General features: G+C 35.2%; 2 protein-coding genes and 1 non-coding gene across 4 annotated transcripts; 1 reads left to right on the top strand and 2 right to left on the bottom strand.

The window, feature by feature from the left end:
• Nucleotides 1-8627: 8627 nt before the first annotated feature.
• LOC100267159 (uncharacterized) lies at nt 8628-14423 on the top strand. Its single transcript, XM_002274633.5, has 5 exons — nt 8628-8998; nt 11337-11414; nt 12426-12525; nt 13073-13215; nt 14102-14423. The coding sequence occupies exons 1-5, from the start codon at nt 8693-8695 to the stop codon at nt 14309-14311; spliced, it is 837 nt and encodes a 278-aa protein (XP_002274669.1). The 5' UTR covers nt 8628-8692; the 3' UTR covers nt 14312-14423.
• Nucleotides 14424-14503: 80 nt separating this feature from the next.
• TRNAG-UCC (transfer RNA glycine (anticodon UCC)) lies at nt 14504-14575 on the bottom strand. The gene has a single exon. It is a non-coding gene; the product is annotated as a tRNA-Gly (tRNA).
• Nucleotides 14576-15619: 1044 nt separating this feature from the next.
• Nucleotides 15620-18821, bottom strand: LOC100244848 (RNA polymerase sigma factor sigD, chloroplastic). 2 transcript variants are annotated; one of them, XM_002272408.4, is made up of 5 exons: nt 18258-18816; nt 17402-17632; nt 17188-17328; nt 16331-16531; nt 15620-15968 (listed from the first exon to the last, which is right to left on the bottom strand). In XM_002272408.4, exons 1-5 carry the CDS (start codon nt 18732-18734, stop codon nt 15690-15692), a joined length of 1329 nt encoding a protein of 442 aa, XP_002272444.2. In that variant the 5' UTR covers nt 18735-18816; the 3' UTR covers nt 15620-15689. The 2 variants fall into 2 exon arrangements, with proteins under 2 accessions (XP_002272444.2, XP_019079852.1); XM_019224307.2 differs by having other exon boundaries at nt 15863-15968; nt 16262-16531; nt 18258-18821.
• Between the last annotated feature and the right edge of the window lie 249 nt (nt 18822-19070).

Below are 19070 nucleotides of genomic sequence, written 5' to 3'. Positions count from 1 at the left end.
GACCTGCCACAAATAAAAGAAGAGTTGTTTATGGAGACATAACCATTGGTTGAAAAGGATAGAGAAGCTGTCTAGAGACATGAGATGCTCCTTGTGTTGAAAGTCTAGGGCAACCAGTCAGGAAGCTGATAGATTCGCCAATATATCATATCTCCCCTTGAAGCCAAATGTCTTTCATCTTGTTTTCACCTTCACCCTGTTTTGTGTTTCAGTGCTGGACTTGGGTACTTGTGCTGGGGGCCTTAGGTTGTTGTTTATTTTTTGTTATTGTCATTCTTTCTTTTACCTTCCTCTCATAACATCTTCTAATTGGGAGGATCTCCCATCTATAATTTGTAGCCTTTTCTCTACTTATAATACTATCATTGTTTCTTCTGAGAACAAAGCCCAAACCATTCTTTGTTATCAGCTACACGTTCACCACCCTGAAGTGGTCCAACACCTGACCACGTCCTCCACCAACCATCTCTCATTTCCACTGCGATTAAGGAGCATGTTCTACAAACTGCTCATTATGTGGCAAATCAGAAGAAACGTGGTATGATGGGAAGCCACGGTGATATAGATCTCTCATAGTCCTGAACTCGGATCTCTACCGTTTTTCCTTCAGAAATACACCATCTAAAAGAGATATCAGAGTTTGGAAATCAAGGCTTGAATCGATTACAATAACTTGATACAATGGCTGGAGGTAAGTAGACTATTCTAAGTCTTTTTTAGATTTGATTCATGTTGCAAATGTTCATTGGAATCGAATATATATATCATGTAAATATCCTACATTTGGTATCAGAGCAAGCAATCTTGCCTCTGCCTTGGTATTAGTTTTGCACCAGAATTGCTTAGTTAATGGTTCCTTTTCTGGTAATAAGAACAAATAGAACTGGAAACTCATATCTGAACAAAATATTGTGATATATGGTTGAAAACATGGCTGGAAACAAAATGATAACAAAATGATATGTTGTAGAAAATCTGTGACTAGTTTCAACACCTTCACATATCAAGGAGGTGGTGTGAACTCAAATATGGAAGTTGCTTTCATAAGGCAGATCCTTTGCTTGATGCTTGGGATTTAAACCATGCACTTGACTTGCTGTGATTTTGTTGTTTAGACAGGTTGTATCTATTTTTAAAACTAATAAAATATGACTCACATTAAGCCTTGTTTTCCAAGTTCAACATCCGAGATTGCATTCGTTGGGTGAAACTGGGATTGATTCACAACCCATTTATTAAATCGGTGGAATAGAATATATCATGTAATTGGTATCCCACATGATTATTAAACAAATCATAGCTGGCTGCAACGCCAGCATACACGCAGCGATGAAGCTGGTGCTCATCGCGCTGAAGCACGGTGCCGCCGATGATGAGAGGCTTCGTTTATCAATTGCATACAGTCTTCGTCCCGCATATTCGCCGAGGCTAGAGGTCACTGGTGAGGCCTTACTTGCTAGTGATGCTGGCAGCCGGAGGGCACCCGTGAGGCTCTTCCTACCCGTTGATGCAAGCGGCTCCAAGGTTTGGACTGCAGCTGGTGATGGTGTAGTCCACGTAGGTGGCGGCGAGCACGTCGCTAGCGGTGATGAAGCAGTCCACGGGGTGGCCGAGAAATAGGATCATGGGTTCGGTGCAGGTGATATTAAAGTTGATGGAGAAGCTAGAAAGAGATTGGGTTTCCAATGAAGCCCACTAAAGAAATTGGGCCATGGGGAATAATAAAGTAATTGGGCCCATTAAGCTTAATGCATGGCAGTGGCCCATTTTTTACAAAATTAAGGGGCTTGAAGTGTTAGCCATGGGATAATTGTTAAATTTGGGCCAATTTAGGCACTTGTGGCCTATTTGAAATAATTTTATTGAGTTTAGGCACCTGGTGATAATCTGAAACCTTTTAAATTATCATGTAATTTTTATACATGCAAAATAAATTATTTTATTCTAATTTATATGTTTTTATGTATAAAAATGTAGCCTAAATTAAAGTTGTAGCTTTAATTGCATGCAATTGTTGTCTAAATTTGTGTTAGATATATTAAATTTATATCATATAATTTTAATGTCTAGTGAACCATATAATTTTAAATAATTAAGGAATAGTCACATCATCCTTAATTATATAAAATTATATATAAAGTAAATATGGATCACATCATGGACATTAATTGTAATTAATTATATAAATATGACAATTTTACCCCACAGGGATTTCATTATGTTTATTTAATTAATTAGGATAAAATATTAAAATTAATTTTTCCTAATTTACCCACAGGAGTTAGAAAGAATTAATTTAATAGGTTTATCATAAAGTTTATAGACAGAAAATATCAAACTATATTCATAATAAATTTCATAATTCAGTAAACTAGTTTGATAAAGTCTATCATAAAGATAATGAATCTTATTGAATTAAAGATTTAGCCCACATGAAATTTTTAATAAAATTAGATTCAATTTTTAAGCATGTTCTACATTGGTAAAACATGAATTTAAATTAAAGCCTCAAATTTTAATAAGTTTGTAATCTTTTTATGCAGTTTTACGTAGCATATCTGATATTCGTTGTGAGGTTCCCGAACTCAAGGGAGATAACCTTAAGATATGGAGGAGAGAATTTTTCTTCAATTAGGGTACATGGACATAGATTATGCCATAAGGAAAGATGAACCACATAAGATCACTAATACCAACACACCTAATGAAATTCTGTTGTACGAACGCCGGGAGAAATCTAATCGTCTCAACGTGATGTACATTAAGACAAAAATTAGTGCTAGTATACGTGGTTCAATCGAGCAACATGAGAATGTCCACGATTTGCTAAAGGCTATTGACGAGTAATTCGTCACTTCAAATAAAGCTTTGACAATCACCCTAATTATGAAGTTCACATCCTTAAAGCTCACCGGTATAAGAGGTGTACGCGAACACATCATGGAGATGAGGGACATAGTGGCTCAATTGAAGGAGCTTGAGGTAGAAATGTTTGAATCCTTCTTGATGCACTTTATCCTTAACACTCTTCCGCTTTAGTATGGACCTTTCAAAATCTCTTACAACACACATAAGGATAAGTGGTCTGTCAATGAATTGATAACCATGTGTGTTCAAGAGAAAGGAAGGTTAATGATGGAACAAGGAGAAAGTGTCATGCTGGTGACGCAAAAAAAAAAAAAAAAGGAAAGAAAGGAAAATATCAAGCTAGTCAGAAAGGGAAACAACAAATTCCTCCCAAATATGACATTAAGAAAGACGAAAAGTGTTTTTTCTGTAAAAAAAAAAAAAAAAGGACACGTGAAGAAGAAATGTCTGAAATTTCAAAAATGGTTTGAGAAGAAAGGTAATCCTACCTCATTTGTTTGTTATGAATCTAATATGGTTAATGTAAACACCAACACATGGTGGATTGATTTTGGATCTACAATCCACATTTCAAATTCCTTGTAGGGTATGGAAAACCTAAGGAAGCTAGTGAGAAATGAACAATTCATCTTATCCGGATACAAGATGGGCGCATATGTGGAAGCGATAAGGACATGTTATTTAACTTCAAATGGTGGTTTTTTTTTTGGAATTACAAATTACCTTTTATGTACCAAGTTTCTCACGAAACTTGATTTCAGTTTCTATACTTGTACCATTTGGATATTCCTTTCATTTTTCAGAAACATCTTTCAGTTTGATTTATAGATTTGATTGTGTTGGGAATCGTATTTTGTTTGATGGTCCTTATTGCATATTCTTACAAAATGATACCACTTATAATTCATTACATGTCCAAACTGGCATTAAGAGATGTGTTGTTAATGAGGATTCTTCTACATTGTGCCACCTGAGATTAGGTCCTATCTCCATAGATAGAATCAGAAGGTTGGTGAATGATGGGGTACTTAATACTCTAGATTTTATTGACTTTGAGACTTGTGTGGACTGCATTAAGGGAAAGCAGACCAACAAGTCAAAAAGGGGTGCCACTAGGAGTTCCGCCATATTAGAGATCATACATACTAATATATGTAGCCTTGACATGGACTCTCATGGTCAAAAATACTTCATGTCTTTCATAGATGATTTCTCACGATACATGACATACTTCATAACAAAAATGAAGCATTAGATGTCTTTAAGGTTTTCAAGGCAGAAGTAGAGAAACAATATGGTAAACAAATTAAGATCATGAGATCAGATAGAAATGGAGAATATTATGGTAGATACTTGGAAGATGGACAAGCACTTAGGCCATTTGCAAAGTTTCTTCAAGAGCATGGGATTGTTGCCCAATACACCATGTCTGGTTCTCTAGACCAAAATGGTGTAGCAGAAAGAAGAAATCGAACTTTATTGGACATGGTGAGGAGTATGCTTAGCAACTCAAAACTTCCTAAATTTTTGTGGATTGAAGCACTTAAGACAACAGTGTATATATTAAACCGAGTTCCAACCAAGGTTGTCCCAAAGACGCCATTTGAGTTATTGAAATGTTGGAAATCGAGTTTGCGACATATGCTAGTTTAGGGATGCTTGTCTGAAGTGAGAATTTATAATCCACAAGAGAAAAAACTGGACCCAAGGACTATTAGTTGGTATTTCATTGGATATGCTGAAAAGTCTAAGGGGTATAGGTTTTATTGTCCATCTCACAACACTAGGATTGTGGAATCAAGAAATGCTAAATTTCTTAAATATGACTTGGTCAGTGGGAGCGATCAATTTAGAAACATAGTTTATGATATTAATCATACAAAGTCTCAACCTTCCACTTCAAGTGATAGATTGTTTATTGTTCATAACACACCTCAAGTACAAGCGGGTATAGAACGAACAATCGCTAAAGTTCAACCAGTCATTAAAGTTCCACAAGTTGTTGACAACATTCTAGTAGATCAAGTTGATCAGGAGTTGTCTGACACTTCTGAACAACAAGTTGAATCTCATACTTCCTCAGAAGATATTGATGCAACCTTAAGAAAGTCTACTCGAACTAAGAGGTCATCAATTCCTAGTGATTATGTAGTATATCTACAAGAATCTGACTATAATATAGGAGCTGAAAATGATCCCGAATTTTTTTCACAAGCCATAAGTTGCAAAGAATCAGAATTGTGGTACAATGCCATGAAGGATGAGATGAGTTCCATGAGGTGCAACGATGTTTGGGACCTTGTTGAGTTGCCTAATGGTGCAAAAACCACTGGTTGTAAATGGGTTTTTAAGACAAAGAAAAACTCATTAAGCAACATTGAGAGATACAAGGCCAGCCTTGTTGCAAAGGGGTTCACTCAGAAAGAAAGAATCGATTACACGAAAACCTTTTCTCCTGTATCTAAGAAAGATTCATTATGCATTATATTGGTATTAGTAGCCCACTTTGATTTAGAATTGCAACAAATGGATGTGAAAACAACATTTCTTAATGGAAAACTAGAGGAGGAGGTTTACATGAAACAACCTGAAGGATTCCCCTCTAGTGATGGTAAGCAATTGGTTTGTAAGCTTAAGAAATCCATATACGGTTTAAAACAAGCATCTCGCCAATGGTATTTAAAATTCCATAACATAATTTCTTCATTTGGTTTTGTAGAAAATGTTATGGATCAATGCATATACCTTAAGGTCAGTGGGAGTAAAGTTTGTTTTCTTGTTTTATAGGTGGATGACATCTTACTTGCAACCAATGATAAGGGTTTACTTCATGAGGTGAAACAATTCCTTTCTAAAAATTTTGACATGAAGGATATGGGTGAGACATCTTATGTCATTGGCATTAAGATCCATAGAGACAGATTTCAAGGTATCTTAGGTTTGTCTCAAGAAACCTATATCAATAAAGTTTTAAAGAGATTTCGGATGAAGAATTGTTCACCTAGTGTTTCCTCTATAGTGAAGGGTGATAGGTTCAATCTGAACCAATGCCTGAAAAACAATCTTGAGAAGAAACAAATGAAGAACATTTCATATGCTTTTGCAGTCGGAAGTTTGATGTATGCTAAGGTCTGCACAAGGCCTGACATTGCATTTGCTGTTGGAATGTTAGGACAATATCAAAGTAACCCAAGTATGAACCACTGGAAAGCTGTAAAGAAAGTGATGAGATATCTTCAAGGAACCAAAGATTACAACCTTATGTACAGACGAACAAGTAATTTAGAGGTTGTTGGTTACTCATATTCAAACTTTGTTGGCTATGTTGATTTGCGTAAATCAACATCTGGATACATTTTTATATTGGTCGGTAGAGCTATATCTTGGAGGAGCGTTAAGCAGACCTTGACTGCTACTTCTACTATGAAAGTTGAGTTCATATCTTGTTTTGAGGCTACTTCACATGGTGTATGGCTTAAGAGTTTCATTTCAGAACTTAGAGTTATGGATTCAATGTCTAGGTCATTGAGTATATATTGTGACAATTCAGTTGCAGTCTTTATGGCAAAGAACAATAAAAGTGGAAGTTGAAGCAAACACATCGACATTAAGTATCTAGCCATAAGAGAATGTGTTAAAGAAAAGAAAGTGGTTATTGAGCACATTAGCACTGAATTGATGATCGCTGATCCTTTGACTAAGGACATGCCACCGTTGAAATTCAAAGATCATGTAGTGAACATGGGACTTAGTTCTCTTATATAGTTTCTATTGTACAAACTTTTATTATGATGTTTTCTCATATTGATGTTCACCTTTATTTAATTTTGAGAAAATTCAACTTAACTGGACCAAGAATAAACATAGGGTTTATTCATTGAGTAATATTGCCACATAAAGAATAATGTTAAGAAATGAATACATTGTAATACATGGAGGGTAACATTTGTTATATAGAGGACTTATCGCCATGATTCATGTATTTGTTACTTAATGCGGATAATTGATGGACTAAGATAGGACATTAGGTTAAAGGTGTAGACCAAGTGGGAGAATGTTATCAGCTACACACTCACACATGTTCACCAACTTGAAGTTGTCCAACACCTAACCACGTCCTCCACCAACCATCTCTCATTTCTACTACGGTTAAGGAGCACATTCTACAAACTGCTCATTGTGTGGCAAATCAGAAGAAACGTGGTATGATGGGAAGCCACGGTTATATAGATCTCTCATGGTCCCGAACTCATATCTTTGCCGTTTTTCTTTCAGAAATACACCATCTAAAAGAGATATTAGAATTTAGAAATCAAGGCTTGAACCGATTACAATAACTTAATACAATAGCTGGAGGTAAGTAGACTATTCTAAGTCTTTTTCATATTTGATTCATGTTGCAAATGTTCATTGGAATCGAATATATATATCATGTAAATATCTTACATTCTTTTCAATTCTATCATTTGTTTTACAACTAATAATATGGGCATGCTAAATCTAAAAGTGCTTTCACATTAAAAATAAAAATAAGAAGTTAAGAAAAATATATAAATATGTATATTATTAAAATCTATCCTCCAATCGCATATCAATAGCATAGAAAAAACACACAAAATATATACAATGGCCATCGAAAGATGGCCAAAAATGGAAGGGAAAACAAAAAACGACTCCCTCCCCTAGTAAGGACCCAACCAATCAATAAAGTCATTTGAAGAAGTATATAAAATAATTTATTGATTTTGAATTTTTTTTTTCTTTTTTTTTTCTTTCCTTAACATTTTCTCTTAAATTTTCAGGAAATCATAGTCTTCGGTTATATTTGTTCCAAAAAGTAATAAAGATAAAAATAACAAGGAAAGTTATTTTTTTCATATCAGGTTATAATATGGAAAATATTAAAAAAAAAATCAAATATAATTAAAATTAACTAAAAATCTATGCATTTTTAAATTATTTTATCTTTATATAAAAAAATTAAAATAAGTTTGAAGTAGCAAATTAAATTAATTTATTAACTTTAATTTTTTTTTCATTCATTATTTCAAAGAAAAAAGAAAGGAAAAATTAAAAATTAAAATCAATAAATTATTTTTGTATATTTATTTAAACACATTTTACTTATTTTTATTTATTATATAAAGATTAACAATTTAAAAATATATAAATTTTTTACAAATTTTAATTATATTTTATTTTTTTTATTTTTGATTATAAAATGATATACGAAAATTTTATTTTTTTATTTTTTATTTTCTTAATATTTATTTCTTCTTTCCTTAATAACTTTAAGGATCTAAACATAACCTTAAACTCCTCATACTTCGATTATTCGGCTCCTATGGACCTTCAACATTATCCTCCAAGTAATCCATTGTACTGAGAATAAATCCTCCTAAAATTTAATTTTTTGCTCTATAATCATCAAAATTAATCTTAAGATAATCCGACCGAAGAAATATATACATGGAAATAATTACGAGAAGATTATAATATAATTATTTAAAAAAAAGGAATATTTATTATCCAAATCAACGGTTAAAAAATTAATTTGTGAAATTTATAATTGATATATATATATATATATTTTTTATATACGAGCATAATAAATAAGAAAGTACTTAAAATGATTTTCGGACTCAGAATTGTGAGCTACGCGATTAAACCAGACCGTTAATTTACCCGCGTGATGAGCAACCGTGGGCTCCACACACAAAACATTGACCTCATATGTCACTATGTCAGTCCTCAGACTCCTCACAGGCTCACACCACACTTCCTTCATTTTGTTTTGTCCTCTTCTCTCTCAGTTCCCTCTGCGATGGCCCTCTTCGCTGCAATGTCTTACACTCCGCTCTCACTCTCCCTGTCTCGTCTTCGTCCTCCCACAAATCACAGGCGATTTTCGCCTTGTCTCGCTTCCGTGAGCTCATCATCTCATGAATCATCGCCACCGCCGCCGCCACCATCTCCTCCTACTGAAACCATCTTGTCTTCGAACCCACCATCAAAGCCCCTTGTTGAGTCCTCTAGACCCCTCAATTCCACCTACAACTATGCCCTCCCTGACCCCAAGGCCAGCCCAATTGTTCGGTTTGTTCGTTACTCTGAGTCATCCATTGAAAGGGTAATTTCAAGGACTATTCTTTTTAGCTAGTTTGTTGCAGTTGTGGATTTATTTTTATTTTTTTTAATTGCGTTTATAGAAATTTGATAATTTGAAGAGCTCTTATTGCTTTGTTTTTTCAAGAATTGGTTTGATTTTTCTTCGGTTTTAGCTTCGTTGATTATCTGAAAGTGAGCGTTTGGTCATTGCTGTTTATGTTCCATTTTCTCGTAGTAAGATTCGAGGGTTAAGCATTTCTGATGTTTTCAGTTATGGGTTTGCTTCTTGTTAAGTAATCCATTCTTTAGAATCTGTGAATTGAGATACAGGTGACCCTCCTAAATCAAATTAAAGTTTTTTGTCATCATCACTCCCTAGCAGTTCAGCCAAATGAACTAAAATTTTGGGATATTTGGACTGATTACTGTGGAAAATTCAGAAAGATTCAGCGACTTAGGACCAAATAATGGATTCAAATCAATAAAACTTCATATTGTGACTTCTTGGGATAGGCTACTCAATCATTTGGGCCATCCAAACCTGCTGTAGAGCGAGCTTCTGGAAAAGTTTCGATTCAGGTGGAAAGATTTTTCCTTGAATTGACGACTGCTCCATTCCATGTAGATGTTGTCTTTAGAACAAAAGGGCCCATTCAGATGGTGTCTCTAGGGAAAAACACTCGGCTCAAAATTCATCAACATAATAATTAAGAGAATCTCACTACATATATCATGAACCTTTCTCCCTATCCAGTGCGGGATTGATATTGGACGTCACAATCACCCCTCATGCAAACATGCCCTTATCAATTATCATTTCCCATGGTATTGCAGAGGAGTATCGGGAACTTTAATCCCAAGCCCATGTGGGATTGATGTGAGATTTTACAATCACCATGTGTAAACACAATAGAGACATTCCTTGTTGGGCCATATAAAGAGTCAGAATCAACTATGCTATGATTTGTAATGACATGTTGCCTCATATAGGTATTACCCGCTTTGGGTCCTATGCAAGTACAATATCCTCGTCATGTTTGATATGTGCTTTGAGCCCCATGCAAGCATGACGCCCTTATCACTTCCGATGGGATTGTGGGTCAAAACCCTTGCAAGGCTAGATAGATTCCCACTTTGGGTGGGAGTTAGAAATTGACTCGAATATCATTTGTAATGACACATTCCTTTGTGTTGACATTATTCACTTCGGACCCATTCCTGCATGACTTTTATGCTTCCCACATCAGACCCACTTAAGGTGAGAGTCAGAAATTGATTATATTATGTGGGAGTCGTGGGGTGAAATTTGGGAATTGGCTTTGATAACCTTTGTAATGACTTGTTCCCCTGAGTTAATATTATCCACTTTGGGTTATGGCCCACATGACTTTTATATTTTGGGCTCATGGGTCACACAACTTTAAAAGTTGTCTACACAACTTTAAAAGTCGTCACCTCTTTGCAGGCTCCTTATCAAGTTCCATAGGATTGCGAGGTAGTTAAAAAACACTTGCTTAGACTTTCAATGGGTTCCTACCATTCGTAATGGTCTACTCTCTTTCGTGTAGAAATTATCCATAGTGAACTAAGACGCAAAAGGCTTTAAAATGTGTCAATGTAGTTAAGAGGAGTCCACTATATCTATAGTGTCAGTAACTTTTCCTACCCGATATGGGAACTCATTAATTACTAATCCCAAGTTTGCTTCTAAAGTCATGGCTGGTGAATTTGTCACAATGGCATAGTTTGTTTTAATTTATTGTCTGGTTCTTGTCCAATATATTGTGAATCTGTAGCATTTGAGAGTACATAGAAAAAGAGAGGACAGTTAGAATCTGTCAACTACACTTGAGTTCCACATGCCATTTCTAAAGGGAAATGTGCCCCTTTTCTTTGCTTGTGGAATTTTTTTTCTTGCTTTTAATAGCCTTATTGGTGACCATCTATTTATTATTGTTTTGATGTTAGTTCTTCCTTTTCTTTTCTTGTTCTTACAGGCAGAATGTTTCACAATCATAACTTGCTAGATCTAAATGTAATATTCTATATTTCTTGCTTGCTAATTTAGCATATGACTACAAAAACCTAGGGCTTAAAAGTTGTTTCAGGCTTCAAATGGAATTTTTTTTTTCTCTTTTTTTTCCCAGAAATGACTGCTCTCACTCACTGAGTTCATGAGTAACTCTAATATAACTATAATGTCCTTATGAGTATTGTTGCACTTTAGAATTAAATTGTTTGTGGTTATTGACTTATAAAGCTCAGATCAATGCTTTGACATTTTCTGTTTTTCTTTTTTTGATTCTTTTACGCAGTTTCTAATCCAGTAAAAGCATGTACTGTTTTTTCATTATTGGCAGGTAATTTTTGACTTCCGCTTCTTGGCACTTCTTGCTGTTGGGGGCTCATTGGCCGGTTCATTGCTGTGCTTTCTGAATGTAAGTTTCCACTGACCTTGCATCTGTTCTGTTTTTTTTTTTTTTTTTTTTTTTCTCTAATCTATTAGAAGGAAGAAAAGAATATGGGTTTTGTTTGGATATTTTGTCTTTGCCTTGTAAGCTATTTATGAATGTTTATTTTCTATTAAACTTTTTGTTACATGATGCTAATGGTGGTAGAAGTAGAGTATTTTATTATGACGAGACTGGCTGTTGTCTGGATGTATGCTCAATAAAGGAGTGTTCTTCCATTTAGGATTGGCTGTAAAGTCTTGCCTTAGATGTCAATTCTCCTTTTATTTATCTATCTGTGTTTTATGAATACTTTTTAAATGTTAAACTAAAAAAACATGAAAATTGAGATCAATGAAGTACTTGTCAGCGTATCAGTTCATGCAGCTAGTAGGTGCCAAGTTTTTTCCAGACATTGTATTAAGTAATCTCTTCTTTAATTTGTTTTAAAAAAATGTCATGGACCTGTTTCTGAATTATAAGTCGGACAGCTGCTATTGTTTGTGGTTTCTGTTGGCAAGTGTGTTTCTGGTTTCTGTGGGCAAGTCGTTTGTCCTAGTGTACTTTGCATACACTTTTTGACTCTCTTTTTCTTTTCCAGTTAATGCAATTGAATTTACCAATCAAAAAGGGTCGAGCAAAGTATCATGCTCTGTGGAGTTGAACTGAGTTGCCTTATCTATGGCATTCTCCTCAATTTGAATGGTCATTCATGTTTAATTAATGCACTAATGTTTGGAACTCCCTGCTTGTTCTAGTTTTTGCAAATGGGTATTTGCTGAAGTTATACATGTTTATGACACAAGCTTATTTTGTTTTCAAGAGGGGTTAGATTGGCAATACAAGTGTGTTATGCTGAAAATGTGCAACTGCAGCACTGTACTAGATCATTTTCTGGAAATAATCTAAATCTACTGTATGTTGATATGTTTACAGAGAATCTATTTATGTCTGGTTCATGGGTTTTATCCTACTACACTGATTTCCTTTTATTGATAGGGTTGTGTTTACATTGTTGACGCATACAAAGTTTATTGGACAAGCTGTGTCAAAGGAATTCACACAGGAAAGATGGTACTCCGACTAGTTGAAGCTATTGGTAAGCTCATCAAAAAAATTTCTTTCAACTGGTTAAAGAAATATTTTATTAAATTGTCCTGCCTTTTCTTGAAAAGCACCTGTAAGAATCATATTTTATCAAAATTTCACCCTTAGATGACCGTGTCAGCATTCAACTGGGAGGAATAACTGCAAGAATGAATTAGATACCACTATATTCTATGAGAATCATAATGATTAGGTCCACCAGTTAACATTCATACACTCTTCCTGTAAGATTGCTAGTTTACTTTCCCATGTTAATTCTGGCCATGTTTGTCTTAGAGCATCTGCCTAATGTAGTGGAAAAGTTTTCATATTCCTCTGATAAAACAAGATTGGAGAAAAACTACTGTTTTATGCATCTTTAGGTAACAATCCATGCAGCTTTCCATATACGAAGTCATCTCTTTTCTTAAGTTTTGACATGGGAGGACTCCTCTACTGGCAATTTAAACCTTCATGGGACAAGGTTAAAAGCTCCATATTGATTGGTCCAACATTGTAACTTTCCAAGAGAATGATATTGAAATATCTACTTAATGCAGATGTCTATCTTGCTGGGACCGTCATGTTAATATTTGGAATGGGCTTGTATGGATTGTTCATAAGCAATGTGCCTCCTGATGTTCCTCCCAGTGTGGATCGTGCTCTCAAAGGATCTTCCTTGTTTGGGATGTTCGCTTTGAAGGTAATAATAATTTCATTTAATGCTATACTTTTTGCATTCTCAGAAAATTAAATTATACATCATTTCTTGATTATAAGTTTCATGTACGCAACCAAATTAGCATTATATAAACCCAAGCCCACAGTGCACTGATAATGAAACTTATCAAACCTGTCCCGATAGGATGAGGCAGCTCACCCAACTAACCCACCTCTCCTACAGTTTTGTTTGGAATGTCGATTCTAAAAATCCATCTCAAAAAGCATGAAAAGAAAATCCTGATTATTTGGGGTTGGCTGTTTGAATCCTTCTTCACCATTCGGCCATATGAAGGGCCATGACCTCCATTATCTTAAAAACTATCATATCTTTCTCACTGCCCCCACCCATTCTCTTTATCATCTACCTCTTATCCTTCAAGCTTGTTCAACTTTAATGAAAGGTCAGTCTTCCATACTGGTGCATTTACTGGTCTCCATTGCACATGTTTGAAATATGGTAAACATTTCTTCCATCGGTGGGGCATTCATTGATCACTAACTGTTAGATTTGTAGTTTTCACAAGAGTTCCGAAGAACCATTCTTGCCTTTTCTCATCTTACCTTGGGTTTAAGTAAAAGAAATGCCTTGTTTAACTGAATGCTCCTGCAAACTGTGTATAAGCTATCACCTCTTACAATCCATCAATTTTCTCCCTTCCAACTTTTATGCTGAAATATTGGACCCCATTATAAATATTTCTACTGTGCCTAAGCAACGATTAGATGGGCGAATAGAACAATTTCGTATGAGGCTATCAAATCTCTGTATTAAAAACGTTCTCTATACTATGTTTCTTATCTGTTCTTTTCCGACTATGCTCTGTAAGTTTACTGACAACGACCCATTGTTTTCTATTGGTTTGCAGGAGAGGCCAAAATGGATGAAAATCAGCTCACTTGATGAATTAAAAACAAAAGTAGGACACGTTATAGTGATGATTCTTCTGGTAAAAATGTTTGAGAGGAGCAAAATGGTGACAATAGCCACTGGCATGGATCTACTGAGTTATTCTGTATGCATTTTCCTATCGTCGGCTTCCTTGTACATACTCAATAATCTGCACAAGGCTGAATAGAAAACCAGTTACCGCCAACAAAACGTAGTACTGCAAACAATGTGATACTGGATTACTGATTCATTGTTGTAGATATTTGTATAATAAAAAGTCATTTATTGCGTTTGTGTAATTGGCCAGTTGGATTATCTTGTTAGATTGTAATTGGCCAAAAATCAAATGCACATTTGTGTAAGCCAAAAGCTGGGTTATTGCGTTTGCCGGGAGTCGAACCCGGGTCTATTGCTTGGAAGGCAATTATCCTAACCGTTGGACTACAAACGCTTAATGATTTGTTGATCGGATGATAAGTTATACTATGTTTAGTTTTAGTTTTACTAAGAAGATAAAAAAGAAAATAAAATATTATTAAGTAAAAAATTAATTTATTTGCAGATTATTTGATTTTTATATTAAAAAAAAAAAGTAAAATGAATTTGAAATAACATATAAAAATAATTTATGGATTTTAAATATGTTTTTATTTTCTTATATTTTTCAAAAATCAAACATAGTCTTATGCTTTAAAATAAATGTCTTTTCAAATATTAATATTGTGTGTTTTAGTGTGTAATTTATAGTTTTCTTTTTTAAAAAAAAAGTTTTAATATATGTAAATTATTTGTTTTACCTTTTTTTTTTTTAAGATTGTTTTCCATCTTTGTATAAATATTGACAAATTTTTATGTTATTTAAACTCTTTTTTTTTTTTTTTTTTGATATTCCCATGGTATCCAACTATCGATATTTTATGAATTTATGATATTTTCATCCTTAACATGATACATATAAAAGCTCTCATCTCTGGAAGTCTCAAATTTTAAGTCCCTCGATTTTAATCATAATCTCTCTCTTATTATTTTTCTAGATTGAGCTTAATGCCATTTATCAAAATTATATATACGAGTAACATTAAAATCATTAAGTCAAAGAATTCATTGAGGAATTGCAAATATCATAGGTCATGTGACATCCTACTAATAAAATCAATTAACACATAAAAATACACTATGATATAACATGATTAAAACGATCATGATTACATATATGGATGAGAGACGATCATTTCATATTATCTTTTCTCGTATCTCTATGTATTCGATATAAACTTCATTTGATCACCTCTACAATATAACTTTTGTCTCTGAACAAGTATAGCAACTTTCTTTATAAAATAAAAACTGATTTTTATAGAAAATTAACAATATATATGAAATATTATCCTGTAGAATATTCAACTGCAGATGAATCAAATAGGCATTTGATACACTTTCTGACATGCATGTGGAATAGGTCACTGGGAATAGGAAGGTTCCTACTTCATGATAGTTCACTTAACAAAAATTTTCTTTTAATCAATCTTTTCATCTTTACATTTTGTCTGTCAATGAAAGAACATCTACATCATATACAGTTTGAGATAGTCTACAACACTTGTCTGTCTCAATTTTGATAGTGCAATGGAGTTGATTTGTCTAACCCTCTCCCTTGAAAGCTTCATTAGTCTGCCTATCTCCTCAAAGGACAGAGGGGTCTCTCCATTGATTCCAAAGTACAGTCTCAGAATGTATGCTTCTCTTTCACAGAGTGTGTTCAGAGCTCTTTCCACCTCCTGCTTCATCAGCTGTCTCTTCACCATTTTTTGTGGAGTTGTTTCATCTGGACCTGGTATGATTTCCTGCAGCATATTGCAGATTCAACAAAACCATGATCTGTTAACAGCACCAAACTACTGATACCCCAACCTTTTTGTAACCTGCTCCCAATCATGTACATATTGTTCACTATGTGTACAAAAGATCCTCATGGTTTTAAAATGCGTCTACAAGGTTATAAGGAGTCCATACAAATATAGCTCCAAGAACTTTCCTAATGCTATACATGTATGAGTTTCTCTTAACCTTGTAGATGTGAAAGCCCTTTAAGCTTAGAGCAGACAAGGTCTACACCATTGAGGGCAGATTGTTATACCTTCAGTTTAGTTCATTCTGCTGCTGCCCTGAATGAGATGAGAAAGGATTGGAAGTTCAAGAAAAGAACCTGTAGTGTCATGCAACCTTGGCTAGTTACTGCTTGATCCACTGAAATTGGGGTTCTGCTCCTTTCAGAAACAAGTCTCACAGTTGAAACATTCACATCAATGAATTCTGCAATCTCATCATAGGTGGGCAATCGCCTTAATCTTCTGCTCAACACAGTCCTGGCCTCTGCAATCTTTGCCACCATCTCACATATGCTCCCCTACACATGACAAGCTAACCAAACATTCACTAATTACCGGTTTACCTCCCAAAACACTTCTTACACTAAATCCATTCTTTTAACTTGGAGAAGGCAGACAAAAAGATGGGGAAGAGAGCAGGAGCAAAGGAAAAAAGGGACAAATTTTCTTATGAATTTCAGCATGAAGTGAATGAATCAACAAGAAAGTCTAATTGATTTCATCCATATGAAAAATCATTACATATTTTGATGCATATAGGTATATGTTCTAGCTGCATAAAACAGAAGGGAAAAAAGCAGAAGATGAACCATGGAGAGACTGGAATAATTTTCCATGGTGCATGAAGTTAATGTATTGCTAGACGAAAGTTAGTGAGAACCTAACATATGAAAATCCCAAAATACAGAATGAAATTTATACTCCTGACTACCAATCTGGTCTATTTCTGCTCAAAAATGTCAAAAGAAAAGCCCCTAGCTGAAAATGAGATACCAACTCTGATTCCTCCACCTATTTAAGTTATACATGTTGAGCAACTCCAAGAAGATCGAAACTCTAGCTCGAATATTAGAAATATTTCTAGGTGTGACATCCCCTAAAAGGGGAGAGGTCTTTAAGTAGAAAGGCACTAGCACAATTTGAGAACAAAGTACTTATTAGTACAGTGTCTTACCGGTAGTCTGATAATTCTAGACTTATTTGCTATGGCTCTGACTATAGCTTGTCTGATCCACCAATACACATATGTTGAAAGCTTATACCCTCTATCAGGATCAAATCTCTCAGCCCCACGTAAAAGCCCAATGCTACCTTCCTGCAACAATGAAAGATTGTCAACTTTTGACATAGATTGGGAAGCAAGATGAAAAGGAAATATGTGTAGGTACCTGAATGAGGTCTTGCAAGCTTAATCCTTTGCCCTGATAACGGGCCGCGATAGAGACAACAAGTCTCCTGTAACTTTGATTGATCCTTTCTCGTGATTCCCTCCCATTGCATAACATCTTGTCCAAACTACTCCTCTTGATCCCTACAGCCTCGGCCCATTGATTTGAGGTGGGTTCATGCTCTCTAGTTTCTGCAATTCTCCTTCTAGCTGCCTCCAGCCCTGCTTCTTCCTGTTCATTTGCAGAAACCCCATAATAAAACAAAATATAGACTTGGAATAGAGCAAAAGAACAACTTGCTTTCAAAAACAGAACAAAACTAAGTTGGATGGATTGACGAGGGCATTGCCCATAGATTGAGATTAGGAAGAATGAAACAAAGGGTTGTTTCAAGAGTGTCATGTCCCCTTCTCCTATGGCATTGCAAAATATGTTCATAACTGAGAAAAGCTTGAATAAGAACATGGAAATGGATGAACTGACAAAGAAAGTTGCAGAACAGAAACAGAGGTGAATGTGGCACTGATGCTAATCCGGCGATTATCAACATGAAAATTAGCACAGCAGATCCCAGATGGTTCAAATTGAAGGAAATCAAACATTACAGACAGAAAATCGTCCCTTTCCAATTCTGATTTTTAACAATCTTGGTCTCGAATTCATCATCTCTATGTTCCCCCATTTGTTATATCCATGTGTAGAGGAGCTCAAAATATCATGAAAAATTAATATCAAACCCAAAAGTTCAACTCATCAGGCTTTGTGTTAACAGTATTTATTAACAATTTAGATTAGAGTTGTTCTTAGATGCCAAAAGAAATAGAAACTCCATCATATTACAGAGTGGATATAATACCTTGAGGCACAGACAAAACTCAGCCTCTTCTCTGGGTGTCAAGACCGCAGACCTTGCTGCTCCAAATGAGACCTCATGCACCTCCTCCCCATCCCACTTCTCCACCATTCCCAAAGCCTCCACCCCTCTCCTCCTCACCCTCACCACTCTGCACCCACCTCCCTCCTCCTCCCCAGCCTCGCCCGCCGCCCACACTGCAGCTCTAGCAGCCTCCACCGCCGCACTCGCCAGCGCCACTGCCTCCGCCGCAGCTGCAGCCACCACTGCATCATCATCAGAAACCAACACAAAGGTGGAAGATGGAGACGGAGGGAGGAGAAGTGGAGGGTGGTTGAGAGTTTTGAGGGATGGGGTTGTTTGGAAAGAGGATAGAGCTGGGGAGTACTGGCTTGGAGATGAGCAAATGGCAATGGCAGTGGCAATTGCCATGGGAGAATATGGGTAGGATTTTTCCTCTCTTTTTTGTTTTGTGCCCATGCAGTAGGAGATACATTTTCTCTCTTTATTGGTTGCAGAGATATTTTTGTTTTTTGGGTTATTATTTATTTATTATTCAGGTACATGGGAATGGAGAAGATAAGGGGAGTTGAAGGCATTGTTTGTCACTTGGCTCACTTGTGGATGTCATTTGCAGAAGAAATGGATAGGAGTACCTATCTTGATTTCCAGTGTATATTTGTTTAATTAGTTCTATTAGCATAGTAAAAGGTTTAATAATGAAGCAGAAAGAATATTATAAAGAAACTTATTATATAATTTTAAATTTATATAAGAAAAACTGTTATATGTTTAATAATAATATTAAAACTTTTT

The sequence above is a fragment of the Vitis vinifera genome, chromosome 13 (genome assembly GCF_030704535.1).
Source record: "Vitis vinifera cultivar Pinot Noir 40024 chromosome 13, ASM3070453v1".
Taxonomy (NCBI): domain Eukaryota; kingdom Viridiplantae; phylum Streptophyta; class Magnoliopsida; order Vitales; family Vitaceae; genus Vitis; species Vitis vinifera.
The sequence above is the reverse complement of the archived record's forward strand: the minus strand, read 5'-3'. Positions and strand labels throughout refer to the sequence as shown.